General features: G+C 39.5%; 1 protein-coding gene across 3 annotated transcripts in view; it reads right to left on the bottom strand.

Annotated features, from left to right (window-relative positions):
• The window catches only part of LOC143851759 (DNA repair protein RadA-like protein), a 51,614-nt gene that overhangs the window by 5,293 nt on the left and 23,128 nt on the right, over window positions 1-23,193 (bottom strand). Inside the window, exons 10-12 of one of the 3 annotated variants that reach the window (XM_077361261.1) lie at window positions 21,738-21,893; window positions 16,312-16,389; window positions 7,041-7,079 (exon numbers count right to left, since the gene is read on the bottom strand). In XM_077361261.1, coding sequence (XP_077217376.1) covers window positions 7,041-7,079; window positions 16,312-16,389; window positions 21,738-21,893 — 273 coding nt within the window. Of the gene's footprint in view, window positions 1-7,040; window positions 7,080-13,832; window positions 14,144-16,311; window positions 16,390-21,737; window positions 21,894-23,193 lie in introns of those variants that run through there. The other 2 variants (XM_077361255.1, XM_077361249.1) reach the window with 2 other exon arrangements.

Here is a 23,193-nt window from a genome sequence, read left to right as displayed (position 1 = left end):
AGGCCCCCGGAGAATCAGATTACCCTCTTGTCCCATAAGGACGGCTGCTTTAAAGGCTTGGCTGACACTTGCATTGAATCTCATCCTCCCAGCACGTTACAAGACCCCCATTTTCTCCTCAAAAGAATAATCAAAGAGAAAATAGTGCAAAAGCATCAGGGGTATTTAATGCAGACAGCTCTCCTCAAAGTGTAGGTCACCCTCTAAACCCAATGCCAGCAGCTGCGGGAAATTTCAAAATCTTGAGTGGAGTTCCTGTAGACTTCCAAAAGATTAAGATGGGACAAACAGCTGTCCCTCTGCGTAGCTCAATCTTGCCTCAAAATCCGGGAACTTACTCTCGCCCAACTCAGTTTTCAACCTCAAATGAGGGAGGAGCTGAAGAGGCATTAGATTTCCCTCCAATCAAGAAGCACTCGAAGACAACCGTATTGGAAAATACAGAGGAAAAGGGCTCTCCCAAAGGGCTATGGAACTCTTTATTCTCAAATTCTCAGGAGACCAACCAAGACACATCACTAGATTACTTTGAAGAAATTGCAGGCGAAGAAGATGAGGAAAAGCTAGTCCTAGATGATGATGATTTTGATGAAGTAGAAGATAAATGGAACAACTGCCTGGTAGGATATTTCCTGGGACAGAGACCATACTTCATAGCCCTAAGAAATTTTCTCTATCGTTCCTGGAAGCTCAAAGGGAGTTTTGAACTTTTTTGCCTTAAATCATGGCTTCTTCTTGTTTAAATTCTCAAATAATGAGGATTGCACCAAGGTAACTGAATCACCTCCAATCACCTTCGGTGGCGCTCCAGAAATGGACTCTTGGAGCAGAGTTGGAAAGAATCAAGTTAACCAAAATTCTGATCTGGGTTAAATTCCCTGGGCTACATCTCAAATTCTGGACTAATAGGGGGTTGAGTAAGATAGCAAGTAAAATAGGTAGGCCTTTATACATGGACACTTCCACAGAAGAAGCATCAAGGCTGATTTATGCTCGGGTTTGGATTGAGGTCAAAGCAGAGAAAAAGCTCCCGAATGAATCCTTATTGAGACTCCAACTGGAACCCATTCCCAGGCAGTTGAATATGACTGCAAACCATCTGCGTGTAGGACATGTTCGGATTTCAGCCATAGTTCCGAGAGATGTAGTCAGAACCAAAAAGAAATAACAAATCATAGAACCCAGGAAAGGAAGGAGTGGAGGCCAAAACAGAGCAAGGAGGTTACTTCAGAAAAGGGCCAAAATCTTGGTGAGGGATCTCTAGTTCATGAAAGTGATACTGCCAAGATTACTACTCATAATCCATTCGAAGCCCTAATTGATGTGGAAGAAGATGGAGCATTGGTGAAATCAGCACAAACTGAAGTCCCAACTGATGTAAAGAATTTAAATAAGTCTAGCCAGGAAGAAGATCATTTGGAGAATGAGGATTTCGGGAATCTTGATCTAGGATCAAAAATTGGTGAAGATATTGGAGAGGAAATGGTCGATTCCACTAATGGGCCTCCAGAAGAAAAGTATTCAAAAGATCCTAATGAGGGAATCATCATAATCGCCTCAAAGAATCTTCCTCTTGGCACAATTTCTGCCGAAAAGCCCTCAAACATGGTGGATCCTGACGGAATGAGTAGTTTTAACCGGAGTGGTACTCCAACCTCTCAAATCGTCAATCAATGACTGCAATTCTCACATGGAACATTAGAGGCCACTGCTCCAAGTCCAAAAGAGAAGAAATTAGCAACCAAATTAGAAGCTCTAGATCTCCCATTTGCTGCTTAATGGAAACCAAAGCAAAATTAAACAAATTTGATGATTACTGTAATGAAATCCAAGCCCAGTGGAATAGGTATGGTAATTATAATCATGTTATCAAAGGTCGGGTTTGGATTCTCTGGGATCCTGGGAAAATACACATGGCAGTAAATATGGAATCAAGTCAATTAATCCACACAGATGTAACTATGATCCATACTGGGGAAAAATTCTCCATGACTGCAATATATGGTCACAATTACTGTGGAGATAGAAGAGAATTATGGGCAGATCTTGTTAACATTTCAGCAAATATCCAAGGCCCTTGGATCCTAGTGGGGAACTTTAATTCCATACGGAACCCTAGTGAAAGAATTGGAGGTGCTATGCCAAGACATCAAGACATGGAAGATTTTAATGCTTGTATCCAGAACTGTGATCTAAATGACCTCCGTTCAATTGGAGATCCTTTCTCCTGGAATAATCGCTCTGTCTCCCTAGATAGAATGCATGCAAGACTTGATAGGGCCTTGATAAATGATGATTGGCTATCGGCCTATCCGGCTTCCTTCGCGGAATATAAATGCCCAGGGATCTCTGATCACAAACCAATTATCATCAGAATAAGGAACCAGATTATCTCTGGTAAAAAGCCCTTCAAATTTATGAATATGTGGACCCAACTCCCAAGATCTCTCTATATACCCTATTGTGGAGAGAGCTTGGACCATCAAGATTAAGAGAAATCCAATGTATAGGCTGGTTCAAAAGCTCAAGGAAGTCAAAAGGCAGCTGAGAGAGTGGAATCATAATGTCTTTGGGAGGATCGACGTCAAGACTCCCTTAATTCGTAAAGAGTTAGAGGTTCAATTCAAGTTATCCGCCAATCCAAATTGTAGGATTCTCAAGGAAGATGAGGACAGGCTAAGAACAGACTTGTGCAAATCTATGTGTATGGAAGAAAGCATGGCTAGGCAAAAGTCTAGGCAAAACTGGTTTAATCTAGGAGACTCAAATAGAAATTTTTTCTACTCTGCAATCAAAAAAAGACAGAGTATCAATCAAAATCTTGCTATGAAAGATGATAACGGCGATTTAACTACCGACCCGGAAGTTATAACCAACGTTATCACTGAGTACTTCCAGAAAATTCTGAACCACAACAAGGCTTGTGGTATTGAGGCACCAAACCCCTCGAGGAAACTCCCAAAGCAGGAAGCGGACCGTTTGATTACCCCTGTAGATAAGGAAATTGAGGAAGCTCTCCTCAAAGCTGATGGGGACAAAGCTCCGGGTCCGGATGAGTTCAATGCAACATTCTTCAAGACCTTTTGGTACATCATAAAGAAGGACTTCACTAAGGCTATTAAAAAAAATTTCAAAAGTGGTAAGATGCTAGATGAAGTCAATGCACCCTTTATAACTACATCTCCCAAAAAGTTTCGTCCCATATCCCTTTGTAACTTTGTTTACAAAACCATAACAAAAATCCTTGCAAATAGGCTGAAAACCGTGATTAGTAGCCTCGTGAATCCCTCTCAGTCAGCTTTTATCAAGGGTAGGTTGATCCAGGGAAACATCCTTCTAACCCATGATCTCATCCATGACTTTCATCTCCCAAACTCAAATCCCTCTCTGTGTGTAAAAGTTGATTTAGCTAAAGCTTTTGATAATATTAATAGAGAAGCTCTCTGCCTCTTCATGACCAAGCAAGGATTCAATGAGACTTGCGTGGGCTGGATTAGGGAATGCATTTCTAGACCATCCTTTTCTATTCTAATTAATGGATCCCCAACTGGTTTGTTCACATCATCAAATGGTATTCGTCAAGGGGACCCTTTGTCTCCCCTTCTATTCACTTTGGTTATGGAAATTCCATCTCTATATCTGGAGGAAGCTCTGGCTAAGGACTCCTTCTCCACGCCATTCTCTCAAGGTACTCTACATATCAGCCATCTCCTCTTTGCAGATGATTTAATGCTTTTTGCCTCTGGTTCTCTCAAATCTGCTAATGGGTTACTTTCTTGTTTAAGAAAATTCGCTAAAACGACAGGTCTTGAGGCAAATATGGACAAGTGCAAAATCTTCTTTGCAGGTACAAAGGCTACCGATAAAGGTCCAATTATCAGAAAAATGAAGATGAAAGAAGGAACCCTTCCGATCACATATTTAGGCCTACCTCTACTCTTCAAGACTTACAAAACAAGAGTGTCAGCCTTTGATCGAAAAAGTCAGGAAAAAGATAAATACTTGGTCTGCAAAATTGCTATCTCAGGCTGGGAGAGTTGAATTAGTAAAGACTGTTCTGAATTCATACCAAATTTACTGGTCGTCATCTTTCAACCTTCCTCAGAGTATCCTAAATTCCATCAAAAAGTTATTCCGGGATTTCATCTGGGGCGACAAGGATGGAAATAGAAAGTTGCACACAGTAGCTTGGGATACTTTCTGCAAGCCAAAATTAGAAGGCGGCTTGGGTCTGAGGAATCTCTCGGATGTAAATAAGGTCCTCCAGGAAAAGCAGCTCTGGCAAATCCTCAATAGTAAAAACTCGCTATGGTCGATCTGGTTTACCAAGAAATATGTCAAGGGCCGCAATATATGGACTATTCCTTTGCCAGCTAAGACCCCATGGGGTGTGAGGAGCATCCTTAATGCCCGAGACTCAATCAAACAACACATCTGCTACCTGGTCGGTCAGGAGAAAGAAATTGATCTATGGCATCCGCAAGGCGTCCTCAACTCCCTTATTCCTCGAAGATCTACAAACAACTCCCTTACTGAAATGAAATCTCTAGATCAATTCTATAAAGAAGGTCAGTGGAACCCAATCATATGCAAGGAATCCCTAAGAGAGGAAAAGAAAATCCTGAAGCTTATGGTTACAAATGACAAGCAGGAAAATAAAGTAATCTGGAAGCCCAGAGCTAATGAGGAGTTCACGGTTAAAAGCGCTTGGGAAATGGCAAGAACTCATCATCCCAAGCCTGAATGGTACCCTGTAATTTGGTACTATGGTGGCATTCCAAAGATGGCTCTCACAGCATGGAAAGCCATCCAGCACAAATTGCCAACCAAAGACAGAATTCTTCATTTAAATCAGGGAATGGACATTGTGTGTCAACTGTGTAATTCCATGAATGAATCCACGGATCACCTCTTCTTTAACTGGAGATCAGTTCTATGGAGAGGAAGGCAAAGAAGAAAATGCAAAAAAACCATCAAGGAAGAGGAAGAGAGAATTAGGAAGTCGCTCCTTGGTAATGGCCAACGCTCCCTTGCTAATAAAATTGGGTTCCAAGTGGCGATCTAACATATTTGGAGGGAAAGGAACAAGAGAATTCTTGAAAAGAAAAATCGTCACAAAACTCAAGTTCTAAAGGATATCCTTTGGGATATCAGATCTAGAGTGAACACCCTCTCCATCTACGATATCTCCAATGACCCAAACGAGCAAGCTGCTGCAAATTTTGGGTGCAAGCTTCAAATCAAAGAAAAAACAAAGAAATCGTGTTCCTGGATTAAACCTTCGCAAGGTGTGCTCAAGATAAATACAGAAGCTTCCCTTGATGATGGTGTGGAGGTTTGGATGGAATCCAAAGGGACCAGGAAGGCATGGTTCTCGGCCTGTTCTCAAAATCCGTCCCCAAAGAGGATATATACCTACTTGAACTTGATGCAATTTGGGAAGGAATTAAGGGGGCAATGAGATTAAAATTCAGGGACATTTGGGTTGAATCTGACTCACTGGTGGCTATTAATAACATTCTCAAGATAAGCAGTAAGCCTTGGAGAGCTGTCGGAGTCATCAATCAGATTGAATCAGCTGTAGGGAGTTTCGAATCGTGCAAATTCTCGCATTGTTGGAGGGAAGAAAATACCGCGGCGGACTACCTCTACAAGAGAAGCTGCATAATCAAAGGAGATGATTGCCTTCCTTTCGTCATGCCCCCGGATCTTCTTCACATCATTAACTCGGATCGTGATGGGACGATTTACTTAAGATTGTAATCCCCTCATTGTTGGTGGTCTTTGGCCCTGTTTCGTTTTGTTTCTCTCTCTTTTGCTTCGGTGCTGCCCTTGTGGCCATTTTGTAATTTCTTTTCTTATCTTTAACAGATCTGGCCGGGGTCCTGCCTAACCTCAGCTTACTCATAAAAAAATTAAAAAAATGGGCGTTGTACTTATATCTGTCACATAAACTCCACTTCTGAGTCATTCTAATGATGCATGTGTGATGTATTTAAGCCACTCTTGCAACAGGGCTCCCAAAAAAGATCAACCTTTACTTTTGTTAATTAGAAGAGAGACATTCATACTTTACCACATCAGCAGCTACTGATGAACATTCAGAAATTTCTTCACTCCAAAACTCTCTACATTCCACATGGTGAAAGTTAAATCCATATTAGGTTAAACTAAGCACATCAGCAGTTACTGACAAACATTCAGATATTTCTTCACTCCAAAACTCTCTACATTCCTCATGGTGAAAGTGTAATCCACATTAGGTTAGACTAGCAAACAGCAAGGAAGCTAATGTGCTGAAAATGGAATGTGTATATATATATATATATATATATATATATATATATATATATATATATATATAGAGAGAGAGAGAGAGAGAGAGAGAAGTGTTTCTAGTCTGCCGACTAGAGATCATTCTCTAGTCCGGCGACCAAAAACATGGGTCTCACCTTGTTTGGGTGATGCAAAGCATTCATTTGATGGGCCCTGACATAGAGAGGGTGTCCACAAAAAATCAGCTCCATAGGATCATCCCAACCCTGTGATTTGTGGAGCTTAAAATGGATGGCTATAAATCGGCACAAATCTGTCCGTTTTTTAGCTCCACAAATGGAAGGGTTAAGATGATCCTATGAAGCTGAATTTTTGTGGACACCCTATCTATGATGGGGCCTATCAAATGAATGCTTTAGATCCCCACAAAAAATGTGGGACCCAAGTGTTTTTGGTCGCTGGACTAGAGAATGATCTCTAGTCGGCAGACTAGAAACACTTTTCTCATATATATATATATACACACACACACACACACAGAGAGAGAGAGAGAGACACACACACACACACAGAGGCAGAAAGAGTAGAAAATGATTAAACTTATAATTTTGCAACAGTAAGTAATACTTAAAATAAAGTTCTCTACACGTGAATCATACGAACTAAACTCTGCCTTGCATGCAATAGAACTTTTACAAGAAACACATAAATATCACCATAAGGGAAAGGCAAGTGATGAAAAATGGGGGGAAACACAATCATACATTGTTTTGGAGCATTAGCCCTGCTTGCTTCATAAGTACCTTCAAAATCAAAGCTCCAATATAGTAAGTCATCAATTGCAGGTAAGATTGGAAAATCAAACATGTATCTACACCAAGGTTCATGGCATCAGATGAAGCATCTCACCATTTTGATATGCATTGAAATTCCAAATGGATGTTATCCAGGAACAACTTACTTTGGTGTTTCAATTTATCACCTTTTCACAACTAATCCATTCTGTTTGTCCGGAATGGACGAAACATATCGTACCAGTAACAAAATTGGTACAATGAAGCCTATTTCATTCAGCTTCATTCATACCGGCGAAACAGGGCAGAATGTCCTGTTCCAGCCTAAGTAAATCCATATTTAAGAAATTCCAAAAATTCCCCTCTAATGGCTAATTTTCATATTTTTACCATTTTAGCCTTTCCGCCGGTTTTATTGATGTTTTGCACTAAATTTCATATTAATTAGCCCCATGAAGAGCCAATTTTATATCATTGGTAGATAGTTTAAATATTAAAATGTGTCTTTTTGTTAAATTTGTTTGATATGATTGGTTCCTTACATTTTTCTTAACATTCTATCTTGAATTTTTGAATTTTTAACTATTTTAAAAAAAATCTCTGGTCATAGCACCTTTTCCAAAATGGACGAAACATTGGTACATCCCATCCCACTAAACAAAGCAAATCATCGAACAAAATGTTATTTATAACCACGGTTTTAAATTTCGGTCCGAAATTTCAGGTTTCGGTCGAGACCGAAACCGAAATCGGTAATACCTGAAATGTCAGTTTATTTCGGCTGAAATTTTGAAATTTTGGTCGAAATTTCGTTTACCCTGAAATTTCGGCAGAAATTTAAGGGATCTCGCCCAAAAATCTTGATTTTTGATAATTATTTAATATTATCCCGAAATTTCAGAAGCCGAAATTTTGGTCGAAATTCTGTACGAGATAAAATAGCCGTTAATTTGATTTTGTCAGATTTCGAATGATATTTCGAAATTTCGGTGAGGACCGAAAGTTCGAAATGCATTCCGAAACCGAAATTTGAAACCATGTTTATAACTAAGCACTTGACACATGGTAGCATGCGAAGCATATAGCACGATATGTTATGAGACAAAAAAGATGCAGAGAGATTCATGAGACATGTCAACACGTGCGAAATGAGATAAAAAGAGGGCTTTTGAATCCCCGCTTTCAATTTTTATTTATAGATCTTTCTTTAAGAATTTGAAGTTTGAAGGCTTAACATCCAAAAACTTGGATGTTAGCATCAATTGATTATGAAGCATTGGAATCCCAAGTATGAGGATTTTTCTATTTTATGGTGTATCTACGTGATCTTAGTTATCAATTCCATTCCGACAGGGCATTTTGTTTTGCTCCTGGATTAGAATGTTTAGGTGTTCCATTCCAAAGAAAACAATACAACTGGTGGAAAAAAATTAAATACGACAAGAGTTCTAAAGAATTTAAGCTTGGGTACAATTTTTTGAGGGCTTTAGGAAAGAAGAGATATCTACAAAGTGTGAAAACGGGGCGAGACTTTGGCAGAGATCCGGGAGACTTTGGCACATTTCCAGGTGAAATGGAATGTTCCAGCTGGAATGAACAGAGTAGAGAGGAACAGTGAGTGGTGCATTTCGTTTGATTATTCTGTTTCACTTTTTGGAACAGATGGAACATTCTTGACATTCTAGACAAAAAAAGACGGAATTAATAACTAAGTAGTACTTTATTGTTTGTGGGGCATGTGGTTTTTCTCCTCTTTTTTTCTTTTTCCTTTAACAATAATTTAGTGCTTTCCTGCTCAATATATTTAGATCCATATTTCTAGGAGTTTTAAAAGTAGGACTATGCACGCAGCACACATATGCAAGGTCTATCTTTTACTCTTTTTCTTTCAATTTTATTATTTAAAATTTTTTGTTCAAATAATTTACTTCTTACTTTCTCAATAGATAAAGGGAAATGAAATCAGCACAACCATGTTTTAATAATTGCACTAACTCATCTTGTCTTTTGATATTTAAAGAGCTGTCATAGGTTATTACAGTTCCCAAAAAGCTCTGACAAGCCAGTTAAAAAAGAAAAGACAAGCTAAGTTTGTGCAATTATTAAAACATGTTTGTGTTGATATCATTTCCCTTGATATATGTAATATTTCAGCTGGATCAATGCATGCATGTGGTAGATCCATCTTTCTATTCCATTTCTTAAAAATTTTATCTGTTTACTGTTTTTGTTTTTTTATCAAATGATTTGTTTTCTAACTTGATAAAATGCATATACATCCATTTTTCCAACAATTATTTAGGGCTAGATATCTCACTTCATTCCATTTTTTAGATATTTTATCCATTTGCTATTTTTAAATTTTCGAATGACTTGCTTTTTTTTAACTTTCTAAAATAGATGTAGATCTGTGTTTATGCCAATTTTTAGTGCTAGAAATATGCGTCACAGTGCTAAAACTATCGTTTTTCCCGTTGTCCCTTTTCCTTTTTTCTATTTTTCAGTGATTGGCTTTCCTACTTGCTAAATGCTTATAACTTCATACTTCTAGTCACATTTAGGGCTGGATCCTTTTTTTTAATATTTTATTTTTTAACATTTTTGGTTTTTTCTATTGATTTGCTGGCTTACTTGCTAAACAAGTAGATCAATGTTGCAGTTATATTCGGGTTTAGAACCAGGGATTTGCTAGGGCCATCGCAAAAGGCATTTCGCAGCTGGTATGTCGCATGTCAGACCAGCCACCTCGTGAATGAAGACAACAGCTTTTGTCTCCATTCACAAGATGGACGATCTGAAATGAGACAGACCATCCGTGAAATGCCTTTTGCGATGGATGCTAGCAATTCCCTTAGAACTATGCATGTATGTGCTATTACTCCTATTTATTATTACATATGTTTTATTGTTATTGCGATGTACACATCTATTCTTTTTAATAAGCATACGGTACTTTCTTAAGGGAACACATTAGTAATTACTGTAGGGCTTTTTTGGGACTACATTAATATATTTCTTTCGATGATAACATGTCACTCTATACTATATTATTTGAGAATTGATATTGCTGAAGTTTTATTTTAATTTTTTATGTCGTTAATGCACTAATCGTAATTAGTCTGAAGACAACATTTGTAGTTAGACCTTGGCCAAAACCAAAATTTCGACCGAAATGCCGAAATTCGGTAATAAAAAATATTATTTTATTAATTCCGAAATTTAAAACCATGGTTAGGAGTATGTTTTTGTTCTAAATGCATGACATCATTACTTCACAAAATGCCGCTACGTACGACGGCCTATTGAGCTTGAGATAGATATTGGATGGGCATATGGAACAAAGATTGATTGAAATAGATGAGAGAAGGACTGTGCAGCCAAATTATATTTACAAGCGACAAGTAATTTCTTAGTCATGACCAATAAGTTTACAAACAAAATGCCGATTGTTTATTCACATAAGGCTTATACCTTAATTAACTTCGTTTCATCGCAAGAACATTGTCGAAAATACAAAGTAGGTGTGGACATGAGATTGAGAAACATATCAACAAAATAAATCAAGTAGCGAATATTTTTCTAAATATAAAATTGAGAACTGATTATTTTGAGGTCTACAAGTTCTTTTTTTTTTTTAATGGTGAGGTTTACATGTATGCTCTTTCAGGATCTAAGTTCTAACTTGAATCATTTGTCAAATGTCGATAGGCGTTACTAATATGTGTAAGGGTCATTTGGAGCGGAATTTGGAAGAGATGCAATCTTAGTTGTTGATTCTGTTTCATTCGCCGTTTTGTTTTGGTTAGTAGAACGGAACGCTTCGGCGTTTAGTTTCCGAAAAACTGATGTGATTGAAGACTAGATAAAAAAAATTTGGAGACCAAATTATGAGATTTTTTACCGGAATTTTGGGATATAATAATGTTTGGCCATGATAGAATTTATATATTTTTAAAATTGGCAAAATACCCCATCTTTGGAAGTTCAGATTTTGACCCGGCAAGAAATGGCAGAAAAAGGTCGGATTTTGTACTATAACTGGAAAGTTGATTTTTTATCCTTTTAGAAATGGGTCATTAAACTATTTTTAATAAATCCAAATGGGGAGTATTCCCCTATTTACATGTAAATCTTAATTAAATGGACATTAAAATAGTAAAGAAATGTACTTAGTTTCCAATATATCTCCTGTTCTTCATCACAGAACAAAGAAGTAGCAAGAGGAACTGAGGAAGAGAGGAACGGAAAGAAATTCCGAACAAAACGGGATGAAACACTTCCCTGTTTCAGATGAAACAAGATGAAAACCTGTGTTTTGGCCGTTTTGGACGAAAGGAGATGAAATCATGTGTTTTGGCCAAAACAGGATAAAATGGAACAGAACCTAGTTCTATTTCGGTTTTCCGGACGAAAAGAAATGTACCGACCATTTCAGTCAAAACAAAACGAAATTCACAACAATGGATGCAATAAAAAAACTTTACCCAAGCACTTTGTTAAGATTAGTGTTTACAAGACAAGATATGTCAAACTTTTTTTGCTTCAGTTGAGGGGTAGTTAAACTATGGAGAGAGTTCCCCTAACCTTAGGAGCCTTGCTAAAAGAACTTAGCCAGGTCCGTTCTTTGTCAAGGTGTGCAATGAATTGGAGTACATTCATGCTTATTCACATAAAAATAAGAAATAGATTATCATTGTAGAGAAACTTGTATATGTACACTATAACACTTAGTTGTAGGCCCGTAGTACAACGTGGGGGAATGATTGCTATGCAGCAATTAATCTAGATAACATTTTCTCTGAGGACATACCATTGAACTCTGGTTAACAAAGACAATCCAGTCTTGAATAAGAAAGAAGAGGAAAGATATTGAAAAAGAGTAGATAGACTCAACCTCAAGTACAAGAACTAGTTAATCGCACCCCCATCATCATATCAGCCACACATATTGACACCTCACCACCCAGTGATGACACTGGTGATGGTGGTGTAGCCACTGGTTTATATGGTGACCCTCAACAGGATGAGTATCATGGTTTATGATGATAGATGTCCTATAGGTGGTTCAGTTGGGAGGCAAGGCACCAGAGATGGTGGTGGTGATGATGAATATCCTGAAATTTTACCTCTTGTGGTGATGATGCAGATCTTAGGCCAAATAAGTGGCATATTTGCCCATTAGGATTTATAGAATTTTTATCTCCATGATATAGGTTTTAGAGCTTTTATTTATTTCCATGGAATTTTTCTTTCTTCCTCTATTCTTCTCCTATTCTTCTATTCTTTCCCTCTTCTTCTACTTCTTCCCTTTCTTCTATTTCTCTTCCCAGTCCTACATCAGGTGATAGTCCTGATGATGGTAGCATTATTGATACCGTATATCTAGTTACTCAGATTTCTCAGCTTGGGGAACATAAGACTATGTAGCACAAACACTAGCTACAAGCCTACAAACAGCACCAGACATCAACTGTGGCCAGGACCAGTATAGCTATTTGAAGGGCTACAATTTGTTCTTATTTTAATGAGGTTGTTAACTAACCAACTTCTCTAAAAGCTTAAGCTGTTGGAGAAAGGCGTTATTTATCTTTTATACTTTAACACTCCCCCGCATGTGTGGCCCACCTGGCAAACACGTGGCACATGTGGTCCCACTTTGGGCCGACCATCGCATGTGGATTTTTGCTATCCAGGAGGTTTGAACTCGAGACCTTTGGCTCGATACCAGGGCTTGGAAAGGAGAGGTCAGACGGTCATATGAAACAAAATGAGATATGTGCAGTAGAGTGGGATCTAGTACGAGATGCATTAGGAGAGTCAGAAACAATGACAGATGAGGGTAGAGAAGATACCTCAGTATGTAAATTAGGGACCTCGACTGAAGAAGGCAATGGAGCGGTGGAAGGAGGTGGAGTTCCGTCTTGCTGCACGCGTCGCTGATATGTTTTGGTAACTGGAGGTCGAGCCACTGGAGCTGATGAAGATGGCAATGGAGCTGTGACTGTAACAGGCTGTAGGGGTGCCTGAACCGAGTCAGAAAGCGAAGGTAGAAATAATTGCACTTCATTCTCCAAGGGATTTGTAAGAGGCGCAGATGAAGTCCCAAAGAAAGGTTCAGATTCAAAAAAGGTCACATCTGCGGAGACAAACCAGCGGTGTATACAAGGACTATAACAGCGGTAGCCTTTCTGAGTTCGAGAATACCCCAGAAAGACACGCCGTTCCGAACGAGAATCAAGTTTGTCTCGACCCGGAACAAGAAGGTGGACGAAGCAGACGCACCCAAATACGCGAGGAGTGAGAGGAAAAGGATCATGCTGAGGGTATAACAGCTGAAAGGAAGAAGAGCCACGAAGGACAGAAGAGGGAAGCTGATTTGCAAGAAAACAGGACGTCAACACGGCCTCCCCCCAAAAAGACTTAGGAACCCGCATTTAAAACATGATAGTGCGAGTAACTTCAAGTAAGTATCTCAATTTCCTTTCAGCGACACCGTTTTGTTGTGACGTGTAGGCACACGAGGACTGGTAAATAATTCCATGACTCGAAAGATAATCCTGAAACTCATGGGTGGAAGAGAAAAACTCACGAGCATTATCAGTGCGAAGACATTTAATATTGCAATTAAACTGATTCTTTATTTCAACATGAAAATTCTGAAAAGCACTGAAGACCTAAGAACGGTCTTTCAACAAATATACCCATGTCATACGCGAGTAGTCATCAATAAAAACAACAAAATAACGAAATCCATTATTCGACGCGACCCTAGAGGGTCCCCATACATCACAATGAATTAAAAGAAAGGGACTATCGACTCGACTAAGAACTCGTGAAGGAAAGGACACCTGGTAGTGCTTCCCAAGTTCACATGACTCGCACTGGAACGAAGAGGCTGGAGAAGGAACAAATGATGTCTGCTGAAGGCGCTAAAGGAACGGATGACCAAGACGGCAATGCCACTGATATGCGTCAACCGATGTATGAAGGGTTGTAGGAGAATGGTTGCAGTCTAGGTGGTAAAGGCCATCCACCTCATGACCGGCTCCAATCGTCTTCCCAGTCGAAAGATCCTGAAACACACAATATGATGGATAAAATGAGACGGAGCATTGAAGATTTTTCGTTAATTGACTAACAGAAAGTAAGCTAAATGGGGATTTAGGAACACACATTACAGATGATAAGGAAATATTAGGTGAGGGACATATTGTACCAATACCAGTGGAGGGGGAAGTGGACCCATCAGCAAGGGTAATGGTCTGAGAGCCAGTGAGAATAGAGCGAAAAGATGATAGCTGAAAAGAGTTACCAGTCATGTGATTGGAGGCTCCCGAGTCAATAATCCAAGACCCTAAGCTAGAAAGTAGCGTAGTAGGTGAACTACCTGGCTAAGCAAAGCCTACAGTGGCCTGGGAGGCACTCTGTCGGAAGCACTTCAACTCCTCATAGTCTGCCCTAGACATAGTGAATGACGAATCGGCAGTAGTAGAATCCTGAGGAGGAATGGTATCTGACTGCCAAGCAGCAGCGATGTGAACCGAACATGAGGGGAAGAGCTCTGGATGAAGGGTGTAGCAGGTCTCAACCATGTGGCCATCACGTTGGCAGTGGGTACAATAAGGACAACCACGGCCACTGCCAACACGACCTCCACCTCGGCCACCACGACCACGAGCTCTGGCAAAGGAACCACCTCCTCTGGGTGGTCTAGAACTACCACCATCATAGGCTACAAGTGCAGAACTGTTAGAGGATGGCCGAGAGGATGCGTCACCAAAACACTGATGAGCACGAGAGTAAGAAGGATCCTGAGGTAAAGGAGGATCCTCACGAAGGAAACGTGCCTTACCTCGGCCAAGGAGGTATGTCTGAATCGCCACTTTCCAAGGTAAATAGTTGGTTCCATCGAACTTGCAATATTCAGCTGTGGATAAGAGTTATCCACATGAGCCAATGTAGTGGATGAAGAGGAAACAGATGCTGAGGATGTAGTAGAGGCACTGACATCAGTGGTCATGCCGAGAGATGGATCAACAATGACGGGAAGATCCATGAAGAGAAGAGATGTCTATACTCAGCAAAGACAAGAGACGATGGATAGAAAATGGGGAGAAACCAACTAAACCAAGAAGTGACTCATAGCACAGAGAAGACGACGAAGAAAGGCACGATCATAGCCATAGGAGAAAGGGAAGATGCCACCAAGGGATTTGAGGAACACGAAGAAAAGGGGAAAGATAAGAAAATCAGCACATCAAGGGAAAAGAGGAGAAATAGGGTTAGGGTTTTGCTTGTGGGAAGAGAGAAATAGGGAGAAGATTAGGTTTTGGATGGGGGGGTTGGGAAAAAAAAAACAATTTTTGTGTGGGTACTGTAGCGGTACTGTAGCAATTTACCGTAGCAGTACTGTAGTAGTTCACTGTAGCGGGTACTGTAGCAGGTAATGTAGCGGGTATGGGAAAGGGAAGAGGGGCAGTAGGAGGAGGAAAAAGGAAGGGAAAGGAGGTGAGAGGCGAGAGGGTGTTAGGGTTAGGATTAGGGATGGAGAAGGTAGAGGTTGAGGTTGATGGAGAAGAGAGGATCAGAAACCCTAAGGCTTTGATACCATGTTAACTAACCAACTTCTCTAAAAGCTTAAGCTGTTGGAGAAAGGCGTTATTTATCTTTTATACTTCAACAGATGTGTTGGGACTTTTTCCTAAGCCTTATAAGCTTTTTTGTGGCATTTCATGCCTATTAGTCCAATATGTATTACCTATAGGCAACATATTGAATTTTGTGAAGTCCGATACATTTCACAAATCCAAAACTTTAAAATTTGTGCCTGTTTAACAATCAGTGACTTGGGAGAAACCCAAGTCAGTTTCAGCTACTAAGCAACAGGAACTTAATAACACGCAGTTATGCAAATGCGAAATGATCTCACTTTCCACTTCCAGTTAGCAATGTATATCCAGAAATCCCTCTTCATCATGTTTTTATCATGCATTCACAGAGCATACATCTTCCTGTGAATGGCAGACCACTGCTCATAACGGTAAATCACTAATACAAGGCTACCAGTAGCCCGAAAATGGCATAATGTTCAGCCATGTAATAGTGGTATAAATAAAAAAATGATGATTTACTAATCTCGGATATTTTGTATAAGATTTAATAGTTCAAAACATTGGAACAAACATTGAAAATGAATGACTTGTTAGAAGTTCATGAATGCCTTTGCTAAAGAGTCACTCACAGCAATAATCATGTCAGCTCTGCCTGCTTTGATCCCATTGACGTGCCTTGCAACTCCTAATCCAGATGAGCAAAGTGCCTGCACAAAGTTTATGTTGATTTTCTACTTCTACTTTATCTAGAAAGGATAGAATTATTGCAAACAGATGAATGGGAACCTAGCCCTCATGTACGACAAAAAGTATCACTTTTAAAAATGTCGTAACCACAAATTGATAATTGCTTGAACTGAGGTGCTCCTAAACTCAACTTTATAATCCCTTAAGCCCAGTCTAGATCTACATAAATGCTAGCATAGTCATATTGCTTACCTCTTATAGACATAAACAAACGATTGAAGTCATATTCTTTCATTTTTAAACAATTCACAGTTTATACAAAAAGGAGTTAATAAAGAACATGAATCAATAAAATTCCAAGCTTTGCACATTTCACATTGTCAAAAATGGGTAAGAGTTTATAGCTTAAAAAAGGCATGTATGAAAATAAATGCAACGTTTGGACAGGATAAATTTCTCTTAACAAGTGTACAAAAGATTTTTTTTGAAAAATGACATATTTCATTAATATTCAGATGGCAATCGGGACCAGGAGTCCCAACCTGCATTACAAAATATTAAGATGAATTGGCCCGGGCATACCGGAGACCAATTCAAAAGCAATCAAAATAAGTTGCAGAAGAACACAACCTTTCCTTTCCTCTATTCTATAGTATCTCTTTTTACATCTTTCATAGCATTCTTTCAAAGCTTTCGTCTGTACCTTTTTGAACAGCACATAATTCTGGGTCCTCTAAACAAGTACCTCTTGAAACTACAGGTAAACTGAAGTTTCAGAAAACTACCAAAACTTCAAACTTCTAAAACTCCAGGTCTGTTGTAGACCTTCAATAAAATATAGCAAACCTAGAGTATCCAGACAAGGGAACCTAAGCGAAAGAACGAATCTCTCAAGCTATGGCTGATGAAAATCAAAAGCTTCTAGATAACGACAGGCAAATCACAAAGCTATTAAATAGTAGATATCTTGAATGATTATGGAGGGACCTTACGTCTACAGTTCTACGACCCAAATTCTGAACTTCAACAAAAGCCATCAAATTAAATCAAAACTTCATTACCTCCATCAGGCACTATATTGAGGGAGAAGTCAATACCCATCTTCTAACCTAGTTGCTTAAACACCTTCTCTTCCTTATCTCTTGCCTCCATTGCGAGAAACATGTCTTTAGTTGCCTCCAAGTCTTCATCATATTCAATCCCAAATACGTCCCCCATCGATAACAAATCTTTGAATTCTTCCGAGAACGATCCCCGACTCCTTAAACCTTCTGAGCTATCATCAACTTGTTTTGCCTTACCTTTAGAATGCCCACTAGTCATCTTGCCCCCCCCCCCCCCCCCCCCCAGCCAGCATGCAGATCCTCATTCTGTCCTGAAAAGACCAAGGCAACAGCTACCTCAGGATTCGGGTTGGATCGATTACTCTTCGGGTCTTTGATAACAAACTTTCTTTCCTCCTCCCAGAGGCACCGCCAGGTGCGTCTTTCCTTTTCTAGGACTTTGTTGAACATGGGGAGGTCAAGGAGAGGTAAGTACAATTCCTTATCACTTGTCGATTCAGAGTCAAGGTCGAGACTAGTGTTGCTGGTAGAGCTTTTCTTTAGCTGGGCCCAACGCTTTTTTAACGGGCTAAGAGAAGTCTCACAAGGGGTAGGCAACTCCTTTCTAGCAAGCTTTTCATTATAACGAAGGTCTTTCAGGAGCTCAATATCTCCAGCTTCATATGCAAAATCTTGGGCGAACGAAGAATTTCCACCCTGAGCGAATTCCTTTTCTGTGATAGCTGGCGAACTGGAGATGTCAAACTTTGAAGGAACTTCTGAATGTCAACAACCAGTCTCCTCCTCCTATGATCTTCTTTTCTAAAGATACCTTTAAGTTTTCTTGTAAACACTGAAAGACCACCTCGAGTAGCTAGTACATGTATTTCCGGGTTAGTACTTCTACGGGGTATGATGCCTTTTCCTGTAAGTGAGCACTTTTCCTTAGGTTTTTTATTTTCACTATTAAATCTAGTGTTTATCTTTAGCGCCTTTTTCTCTTTAGCCGAAGTCAGAATACAACTGTCAGCAACATCTTTTCGAAAGGCTTTTCCTTTCTCGCCACGAGTTGCTGCATTTAATGTTTTCCATGCCGATCCATTTTCATTCTGACCCCACTTTCCAAGCATTGCAGCGATCCTACTCTCTGACATTCTGGGCGAGTTGGTGGCGGAAGGCTTGGGTCGCAAGTATCGGGATTAGCGCCTATCACCTTTTCCGGTGAGGCAACCGTCGTCGCGGGAGACCTATTCGGTGCCCTCACAATCATCCAAATTATCCTTACTACTTGATTCCCCAACAACCAACAACACCAAACTATTAATGCTATCCTTAGAAATCATCTTAACTCCAACAGAATAAATGTTGGAATCCACTCGAAGATTAATGGATGAGGGGATAGATTTCCAAAGGGGAGTTATGACCAAGGCTGAGACGAAAGACATGTAGTGGTCATGATTATCAGAGAGTTGGGTCTGGATCACATGGCCCAGGTGCTGCCCAACAGACTGCACAGTTGACGATGATCAGGCATGAAGAGGAATATCGTAAAATCTGATTCGGATGGTTCTAGCACCCGTATTATAAGCCGGGAACCACGGCTGAAGGGAAGAGAGAAGCCCTCCATAGCAACACCTCCACGCCTGAGGATGGCAGTCGCTTGTGATTCTGACTCAAAACAAAAAAGGATATCCACCGAGTTAATAGAGAAAGGCTTTTGCAATTCCAGCAGGCCCCAACATCTTTTAGCCCACTCCCGTACATCTTCCAACAACCAAGCTTCAGCTTTCAAGCTTCCAATGAGGTAGCTTTTTAGGTATTTCTTTCTTTCCTCTACCAAAGTAACCGGGATCTCAAGGGCTAAGGGGTCAACGTGTATATCAGCCTGAGAGGGTACGAGTTTAGGCCTCCAAACCATGGCTGGGGCCAAGTTGGTTTTGAGGTTTAAACATTTTCTACAGGCGTTTCGCGATCCAAAGTTTCTGTATTGACATTTAGGACACATCCAGTCACTGCCATTAGAGGGCAAACGACGGTTAAATTCGGAGTCTCTACGGCTATGGATTCTTCTGGCCCCGAATTCCAATCGTCTCGCGCTGGTATCCCTGTCTTCAATGCTACCCAAGGACCCCGAGTGGGATCTAAGAGGAGCCCATTGAGACCTATTCAGGTTATCACCTTGCCCAAATAAACTGAGAGTCCTCCGACAACAAATATTGAGGATCCCTAAGGCCTCGAATACTTCCAGAGCATGGTACCCTACTTCAAGGAAATTTTGGAAATGATCCACCGTGTGGTGAAGGTTAAAGCCACACGAGCAAATAAGGAAGTCCACCGGGAATCCAGAAACAACGGCCGCCGTAGGAGGAGGCCGACGGCTTCTGAAAACGTCCCTGATAGTCATCTCCTCCTCTACCTCTATTAACAAGTGTACAAAAGATTAGAGAGATACATCTAAAAGAAACAATAGAGATGTACACTGAAATCAACTAAAGACAGTTATATACCTAAAAACAGTGTCGAAAGAAAGTTTGAGGTGCCGCCTCATGGCGGGGGGGTGGGGGGGCATAATGCTCATTTCATAATATATCAAAAACCTTTTATGAGATCTATTTGAAGATTTTTATTTATTTTATTTTTTTTGAATAAACACGACACCAACTGTTCAATATATCCCAGGAATTTCTCTCGTCAAAATTATAATTTGGATGTGGAATTTGTGGTTAAGGAGCATCTATCGCAAAGGTGAGTAGGAAATCTTATTTAGTAAACAATCACAAAAGAACGTCCAGCAACGGACGGAATTCAGATAGAACTGGATGAAAAAATTAAATACAAAAAAGTTCGAAAGAATTTAAGCTCGGGTACAATTTTTTTATTATAAAGATCCTCGGAATCCCAAGTATAAAGATTTTTGTATATGGAGGAATTGACGAAGCACCAATTCCGATAAAACTGGTTGAAAAAAATTAAATACAAAAAAAGTTCAAATGGTAGAATTTTAAGATGGAAATGCTTGAATAAGCACAAATACTCACTTGGAAACTATCACATATGCGAGACAGGCATCCAAAATGATTTAACAACATTGATCACTTAGTGACAGACATTATTGTGCATATCTGATAATTCAATACATGCTATAGTTACATGAAAATCATATAAATATTTATACATAACATATACACCACAACATAGTGAAACTCTCTTATCCCGTGGACTTAGACGCATTCTCGAACCACATAAATCTTGTGCTTCCTGCTTTGCATGATTGTGTTTCTTGCATCTCATCTTGCCATTAGTTGCACATCGAGTTTGATCCTATTCTGAGGAGATTAGAGATCTCTCAGTTTTCAATATAGATAAACGTGCATATACTGTTTGAGATATTCAATCAAGTGCATGAAGATACTAGAATTTACAGGTTGAAACATATTGACATAAAACTTCAATTGACAGCATAAAAGTAACAAAGTGAAAACAATTGCAGGATCCTCCGGCGAAAAAATGATACTAAAAAGAATTGGGAAGAGATACAAGGTGACCAGAATTTAGGGGATTACTTAGCACACTAGTAATAAAAGTTTTTGAGTGTAAGACCCAAATTGGTGGACCAAGTCACATAGGTTAAATGTCCGGCTTGCCCAAATGGCTGAAGTTTAACTGCCATTTAACAACCCGTTAGAATGTAATTGTTCACTGATGATAGTGTAGAAGCCATACTACAAAGAGCTGGAGGAGATTTTCTATATTGATGCACATATTGCAACAACTCTGTCAAAACCTTTGCTCGTTACTGCTCAGTTTTGTTGCAAAACTACTGAGTAAGGTGCTTTATGCAATGTTGCGATAAAATTAAGTCCAATAATCATTTTGACAAAAAGAACCATCGGTAGAATTTCCTGAAAGCACAAACTTCAAAATTCCAAGTCTTACATATTTGAAAATAAGCTGTGAACTAAGGGCCCGTTTGGATACCTCATGCATTTGTATTTTGATTTGGATTTGAGTTTTGCATACAACATACATCAATCATCTTCATGATCAATTTTTAAGAGGGAGAGAAAGAGAGAGGTGGAGGGAGGGAGGGATGTCTCGCTGCTGCCGGAGCAACGTTGAGGAACAGCGACGGCGAAGGAAGTTGCCACAAATATTGATTTCCAAATAATGTCTCGCAGAACAGATTTGAAAATCGGAATTTTTTGCACCGTTGTAGCTGATTTGGAAATCTGAGGATCTGATCCAGTTCAAAATATCAACTAAATCCAAATCTAAATCTTCTTGGTATCCAAACGTGGCCTAAAATAAGTTACTTGCAGAAATACCTGAATCTCAATAAGAAATGTTCGAGACCCATCAATAATTACAGCAACAGCAAGTCCAGCTAAAACCACGGAATCAAAGTGATGCTCACTTAAGAATATCTCACTAGGATTTGAGACAGCTTGCAGACCCAATTGAGACATTTCAAACACTCCAAGCTGCCAAAAAGAAATGAATTCATCATCAATACGTGTCAAGGTGAAATTGTGAGGCTGATATTGGTCGTACAATAAGATGAAACAATCCATTAGGTCTGTAAAATCTTCCATATGAAGTAAAACAGAAACAAAGCCAGTCATTCAATGTGTTCCAAAGCACTGAAGGAGTAACACGATTTGATTAAAAGCCTAAAACAAGGTTTCAGAATCATTTGGTTATCAGCTTTCATAATGCGATCTCAGCATTCTTGGGACTGTTCCGATCTGAATCCATTTTCTGACTAGAAAAAGAGCATCAGGATGCTAAAATATCATTCATGACAATAATATCCAAAGTCAAAATACAGCGAGAAAATGCTATTATGGCAGAGTTTAAGGGAAATAAAGTCAAAACATAGCTACATTTCAACTAGGACATAACAGAGTTTGGACTTCATCATCTAAGAAATGGAAACTTCTAATCAATAAAATCCATTTCCAGAAAAACAGAATCTCAAAATGTCGGTTTACGGGTCGCTTTGATCCATCAGTTTCCTTTTTATTGGATAGCTTTTCAGGAGAAAATGAGTTTCATGTGGTTCAGCTAGCTTATTTTCCATGGAAACCTCGGTCATGGGTGAGGTTTAATCAGTTTTCCAAGAAAGTTACATCCTCCCTAATCAATAGGATTTCATTTTTAACTGGATCGAAGATCAAATCCATTTTGATTCCCTTTTATTCTACTATGATTTGTAGACACAAGATGCCTACGGTTCTTTCCTGTGTCGACACGACACAGAGAAGGATGTGGACACGTGTCGACACGGACTTAGACATGGCCACTTTAATCGATATCTCCTCAACCCAAGGAGAAACATCGACATAGAAAGGTTAGTGTTCCTATCCCTTTTATTGATCCAATCTGACAGAAACAAAAAAAAAGGACAAGAAGACAACAAAGAAAGAAACCAAGTAGAAGAAACTGAGAGGGCAAGGTTAAAGGAAAACAAATCTTCCTTGCTCTACCATCGCTTCTCTGCATCATGAATGGCCTTCAAGCAACTAAAACAGTAGCTAGGGATCTCCAAGAAATCAGACTTGGTCGCCAAGATTATATTAGCCTCATTCAATTTGAAATAAAAATTTCATTTACATCTAACCCTTCTTCCCTATTGATATGGGGTTAATATCCAGTGGCAAAGAGTGATTTGAAGATGACATGCGAAAGAGTGCACCGGATGGTTCATAGTCCTCCATCCGCTGGTTGACCAGCACAGCAGGAGTAGAATTTCCAATGGATTTCTTCGGACAGACATATCCT

Source organism: Tasmannia lanceolata, unplaced genomic scaffold (assembly GCF_043159265.1).
Source record: "Tasmannia lanceolata isolate RefF3 unplaced genomic scaffold, GAP_Taslan_0.1 ptg000003l, whole genome shotgun sequence".
Lineage (NCBI taxonomy): Eukaryota > Viridiplantae > Streptophyta > Magnoliopsida > Canellales > Winteraceae > Tasmannia > Tasmannia lanceolata.
The sequence above is the reverse complement of the archived record's forward strand: the minus strand, read 5'-3'. Positions and strand labels throughout refer to the sequence as shown.